The 6182-nt window shown below is 37.8% G+C and overlaps 1 protein-coding gene and 1 long non-coding RNA gene across 3 annotated transcripts in view; one reads left to right on the forward strand and one right to left on the reverse strand.

Moving 5' to 3' along the window:
* Positions 1–2526, reverse strand: part of LOC116703200 (nuclear GTPase SLIP-GC) — a 19398-nt gene extending 16872 nt beyond the window's left edge. The window contains exons 1-4 of one of the 2 annotated variants that reach the window (XM_032537839.1): positions 2289–2526; positions 1317–1398; positions 341–453; positions 160–204 (exon numbers count right to left, since the gene is read on the reverse strand). In XM_032537839.1, coding sequence (XP_032393730.1) covers positions 160–204; positions 341–453; positions 1317–1383 — 225 coding nt within the window. In that variant the 5' untranslated portion in view covers positions 1384–1398; positions 2289–2526. Of the gene's footprint in view, positions 1–159; positions 208–340; positions 454–1316; positions 1399–2288 lie in introns of both variants that reach the window. The other variant, XM_032537838.1, reaches the window with a different exon arrangement.
* Positions 1321–6182, forward strand: part of LOC116703201 (uncharacterized) — a 14872-nt gene continuing 10010 nt past the window's right edge. The window contains exons 1-2 of the long non-coding RNA XR_004335373.1: positions 1321–1405; positions 4502–4507. This is a non-coding gene — a long non-coding RNA (uncharacterized LOC116703201). The remainder of the gene's footprint in view (positions 1406–4501; positions 4508–6182) is intronic.

A 6182-nucleotide genomic window follows, 5' to 3' on the forward strand; every position in this document is an offset into this window, starting at 1 on the left:
TGTGTGTGTGTGTGTGTGTATGTGTGTGTGTGTGTCTTTTTTCTGTGTGGTCCTTGGCTTGGCATGCTTGACATAATTTGGCCTTTGGGGAAAACTAATTTGGGAACATGCCTTAGAATAGAGGACACCTATTTGTATGTGTGTGTATATTCAACTTACCTGAGCAGGAGAATTAACTGGTACCAGATTTGTTGAGTTTTGTTCCTTACATTGACAAAAGAAAATTGTTGCAAATGGTTAGGAAATGTTCTAGTAAAGACTTGTTTACGTTTACTTGTTTACCTTTCAATTAGATTTGTGTATTATTTGTGTAAATTGTCTTCACAGTGCAGAATCTTACTTTTAACAACTTGAGTTTGTTCTTGAATTTTGCCCTTGGTCCCACTTTTGAGATCAAGTCAGCGATTTCTTGATCCTCAAGAACGTAAAGACTTTCAGTGTCAATGCCTTCATCTGTATTTACAAAATGTTGAGTTACATATTCGTTCATAGCCTGATAGACTGTATTTTAACCATTCAATGCAGCTTGTGCTGAGATCCTTATCGCAAAGCCTACAAGATGCTACAGAACACCTGTCACTAGCTGTAACAATTCAATTGAAAACAATTTTTCAATTAATTGTCTCAGAAATAACATTAATTAACAATATTAACAATATAACAATATAATTGTCTGTGTCAGGCATTTAATAAAAAATATTTGTTTATTCATCACTTTAAAAATAAAAATAAAGTTTTGAAAGTCCCAGCATGCATATTTTGACTTTATCCCTGTTATGTGACCCAGATTTTGTAATAACACAAATACACAGCCTATGAAGTAAGCAAAGCCTCTTTATAACCAAAATGTTTTCTCTAACTATCCCCCTTGTCATATTTGTTGCTATGAACGTGTATAGGGTCAAGTGCCAACAACTGACAACTAAAATAATAATAAAAATATATAGTCTGAGAAAGTCAACAATTACCAGTCACATGCCTCAAGACCGTAACTAATTTAAGCAATGCATTGCAGTTAAACAAAGAAAAACTTGAATACGTAAAAAAAAAGAAACAAAAATAAGACAATAAAAGGCCTAGCAGTTACTCTTTTCACTTGTGTCTCAGACAACACTGATTTCTCCTATTTAAAAACAAGTCTGTCAAGGCCACACCAGCATTGTACTGCAGAACAATGTTGCAGCACATATTTATGTCAGTATTAGTAGATGCTTATATGTTTCAGTATTTCAGTAGTTATATCATATCCTCATATCTGCATTGTAGTTCTACATTATACATTATATACCCAACAAAGAAGCATGATAATACTTTACCTTTAAATTTTTCTATCAACCCGCTGAAACCCCATTCTGTTAATTTGTTACGGACAAAATCATCCATGACCAAGAACAGCAACTGGAAGGTAAACACATGATTAATTCTTTATTGTTGAAACAATTTAAGGAAAAGAAGGCGTTGTGAAAGTGATAATGGCAGACTCAAGAAAGTATCCATAACCAAGATGGGCACAAGTTATGGCACAAATAACTGAACATCTCATTTCTGTTCATCCAAAAGCTGATTGCAATAAAATGAATTGCCAACTATTTTGATATAATAAAATAATCCAAAGCGTACTTCCTAATAAAAATAATCCTTAGTTACCATACTTTAGGCTATTTAAATCCACTTCCCCTATTTTGTTCTGCTAATTTTTGTGTTTCTGTGTTTGCCAATGCTAAGCTATAGTCCTGACTGCAGCTTCAGAGTGGACATGACTAGAGCAGCGAAAATGTAGTCTGATATAAATTAATGATCATGTTTTGACAAATTGTTAAATCTGACCTTTTGTTTTAATAAATGCATTGATGTGGGCATTTCCGACATCAATGCCAGATTGCTGCTGTTTGTTTGCATCATCCTACGCAATGATTATGTCACAGCAATGTTATAAAAAAAATCCATACAGTTAATGATAATTACGCCAATTGAGTAGGCTATTTTAACATTTTAATTTTCCGTTGTGCGCTCCGTACGGAACACCATAGCATCTTATAACGTAGGGAGCATCCCCATAAAAAGGTTACGCCAACACATTCGCTTATATAGTTCAAAACATCGTTTAACACCGCTCAAACAAAAACTATAACTTTAAACCAGTCAGGACAAATGCGCATTTAAGCCTCATCTTCTTACGCTTATTCTAGCGAGGAGGCCTGTCTTTTCTTTTCCACCGTGACGGTCTTTCGGCTTTCAAAAGGACAGGGTTAGGAGAGTCTCTCTCGATTAAAGATTCCACCGCTTACCTGTAACGTATACAGCCTATCTAAAGTATAGATCAAAGCAGGGGTCCGCCCGGCCCTCAGGCTTTCAGGCGGGAGATATGACTCGATATGACTCCCTCGCGAGTCCAAAGAAACAAATCCGGAAGTCTTTTAGCTTTTATTACTTCTTTGTCAAAAGCACGATCGAAACCTATATTAGCGACACGCCTTCTCCTGTTATCTACATTTCTCCTGTCTGCTCTGGAGGCCTGTACTCACACACATAGGGAACAGTTAATGAAATAAGATAAATAAAATGGACTAAGAAATTGTTCTATACTAAATGTAGGCTATATGTACATGTAAATGTGTGTGTGTAATATCGATAATTTTACCTCTTTGGGCCTCAATCTGATGTTAAAAGGAGATCATCTGAGAAGTTAGGAAGGGAGCTCTTTCTACTTATGAGTTTATCATAATATATTGTAATATATATATATATAATATAAAATCTTAATCTGAAAAGTAACTAGTAGGTTGCAGCAACAATATTCCACTCTGAAATATAGTGTTGCAGTTATAGGCCTATAGTAGACAGTCACATTAAAAGGAAATAGTAAATAACCTACATCCAAACTGCAGGCACTCTAGCCTACCTGAACAAAATACTTCCCACCAGTGTTCAGATCAGAATCAGAATCAGAAATACTTTATTGATCCCCGAAGGGAAACTCTGTGGTTTGTAGTGTGCACATAGTATAACTAGTGTAGACACACAAAAATAAAGATATAAGGAATTGGATCGTACTTTATTCCTAAAGAATGTTATTATACATTATTTCCATAATTCCAATTAAGGATGAATGGTGAAAAGTTAAAATAATAATAATAATAATATTGTGGTATTTGAGATTGGCACAATGTCAGGCCATTGTTATTGCACAAAACAGATAATACAGATACTATTGTCAGTTTCAACCTCTCTAGTGTGTGTGTTGTGTGTGTGTGTGTGTGTGTGTGTTGTTGTGTGTGTGTGTGTGTGTGTGTGTGTGGTCGACACTTAGAGGAGGAGTTAAAAGTTTGATGGCCACGGCAGGAATGACTTCCTGTGGCGCTCTTATTGCATTTTGGAGAGATGAGTCTGTCACGAAAGTGCTCCTGTGATTGAGCAACAAGCCATGAGTGGTTGCGAGACATTGTTCCAAGATGCATGTATTTTGGACAGCATCCCTCCTATCTGACACCCCCGACAGAGAGTCCGATCCACCCCCACGAACGTCACTGGCCTTGCGATCTTTGTGAGTCTGTTGCGTCCGCTACCCAGCGCTGCCCCCAGCTGCAACAGCAAAGAGATAGCACGGCCACCACAGACTCAAAAACCTCTTCGCATTGTCCTGCAGATGTTGAGAGCCCACTCCTCCTCAAAAATGAGACGCTTTGGCCTTCCTGTAGAGGTCTTGATGTTCTTGTGGCCCAGTCCAGTTTATTGTCCAAGTGCACTCCCAGATTTGTAGTCCTCCACGATTCCCCAACTGACCCCCCTGGATGGACAAACAGGGCTCACTGCTGCCTTGGCTCTCCTTAGATCCACCACCATCGTCCTTGGTCTTTGTCACATTGAGCTTAGAATGGGTTCTCGCTCACTCCATGTGACAAAGTCCCCCCCACAGCTCTGTACTCAGCCTCGTCCCCCTCGCGTGAAATCCAACCACGCAGAGTCATCAGAAAACTTCTGAAGATGGCAGGACGTCGTGGGGTATGTTTGTATCGTCTTTGGGTGATAGAGGGTGAGCGGAAGGTAGAGCGTACAGTCCCCCTGCGGGGCCCCGGTGTTGCTGACCACTCTGTCTGTTAACGTAGAGGAAGACATGTTGGGTTTTGAAAAGTTAAAAATGTTCTCAAAACAATGTATTTTTGTTTAAGAATGCTGCAGCCAGGTTAGGAAAATATGATCTAATGTAATACCTGTTGAGGTCTAACTCCATATCATGCTGTGTTATTTCTCAACCTTTGTCTCTGTGAAGAGGTCAAGACCGGCCCTTCAATTTGCCTCTCACTCACCCCCTCTCTTCCTCTCTGTCTCTGACAGATCAGAACCAAACTATTAGCATTTACTGTAGAAAGAAACATGTTGTAACATAGCCGGAATTAACCTTCTGTCTCCAAAAAAAATATTAGAAAAAAAAAAAATTCAAAATGAATTCATCATGTTTTTAAGTTTTCTTCAGTGTGAAAGTAATCCCGTGATACTGTAGGTGTCTGTGATACCTACAGGATACTGTGTAGGTGTGCATCATGGGTAGGTCTACATTGCAAACAGGAACTGCTTCAAACTACAGGCCCATTTTTACTGGTGCTAATTTGTCAAAGAAGCTAATTTGAAAAGAAAATACTTAATAATGGAAATACTGTAGATGCTGAGTCAAAAGATACGCAAAGCTTATGAAAAATAAAGTAGAACCTCTTCCTGTGGAAAAACTCAGTAGATCTTCTTTAAATACAAGGAAGTCACTGCAGGCAGGAATATACATCACAGCAGGGCCAGCGAGTTCACAGAAAACTGAAAACAGGATTCAAATCGTTGACCTTTTGCAGGTTATGTTAAAACCAGCCCAAAGGAACTGTACCTAGTCCGATTGACGCTTTACAGCGCACCTTCTTACCGTCTCATTGTCTTGATCTGTGTCAGATGTTGAAGGGGACTCAAAGTGCCATGGAAAAATAGTTGTTTCCTGCATATAAGAACATCTAATTAGAACCAGCACCCTACAGTATATTAAGGTGAGTTATCAAAACCATCACAAAATAATGATGTGCAAAGACAATTCAATAACATCTGACTGGAAATGTCATTGCCTTTTACATTAAATTTGACTACCTTTAAATCCAGTATAAAAACGTTCTGCAGTACTGTTGACTTGCTGATTGACTGAATACATACATTTAAAGTTTAGTGTGCAGATATGAAGGTGCCGAGATCACTAGCTGAACTCTACAAGAGTTATGTTAGAGACCTCATAAAGAAGTAAATCTTTTTCATCAGATTTTGAAATTAAAAAAGCCATTGAATTATTTTCAGCAAATATTTATGCATTGAAATAATGTATCTGCAATTAAAACATGTAATTTAACATTTAAGTTCACAAATTTAGAATTTAAAAAAAAAATCTACGTTAAATCCAACTAAAATATTTTAAACTCCCTCATAGCATAGCTCCACCGGCCCTAGAGTTACAGCATGAGCATCATTCATTCACAATTCACCTTAGATCACCAAAGATAAAAACTAGTTATTTGTCAGCCTTTTCTTAGGTTTGGCTGAGAATACAGTATGTAACTGTTTGATAACAGTAACCTACAGATGCAAAAACTAAAACAGAAGATATGTTATCATCTGTGCTGCAATTTCAGTGTCACTAATTGAAGAATTGGCTGTGTTTACCACGGAAGAATGGTAATACAGTACCTTCAAATCTCAGGACTAACTCCACTAGGCCTGTTGTTGACGTTTCTGTACAGCTGGAGAGGAAAGGTTTTGGAGAGTGAGACCTTGTTGAAAGAAAAATAAAAACAGCCGTGCAAGTTTGGTCTTTGGTGGATTTTTTAACATTATTATCCTCTGCAGAGAATAACAAAATAGCGAGATAATTTTCCACCTAGTTAACAACAGTAACAGTGTTGGAAGGTCTGAGCGCAGTAAAACAGAAACATCATCGTCTTCTATCCTGCTTTCCCTAGAGAAGGAGACCTTGTTTGGAAAACATGTCTAATCTTAGCAAAACAATTAATATTACAAGACAGACACATTGGGGCCTTATGACGTCTTTTTTACATCTGTCCCTCATGCCTCAAAGTTTTCTATCGGTCATTTATCTTTAGCTTCTGAAGACAACCTGTGCATTGGTCAAGTACAAATACATAATACCCTGACTCTGC

This window comes from Etheostoma spectabile, chromosome 15 (genome assembly GCF_008692095.1).
Source record: "Etheostoma spectabile isolate EspeVRDwgs_2016 chromosome 15, UIUC_Espe_1.0, whole genome shotgun sequence".
NCBI classification, from domain to species: Eukaryota; Metazoa; Chordata; class Actinopteri; order Perciformes; family Percidae; genus Etheostoma; species Etheostoma spectabile.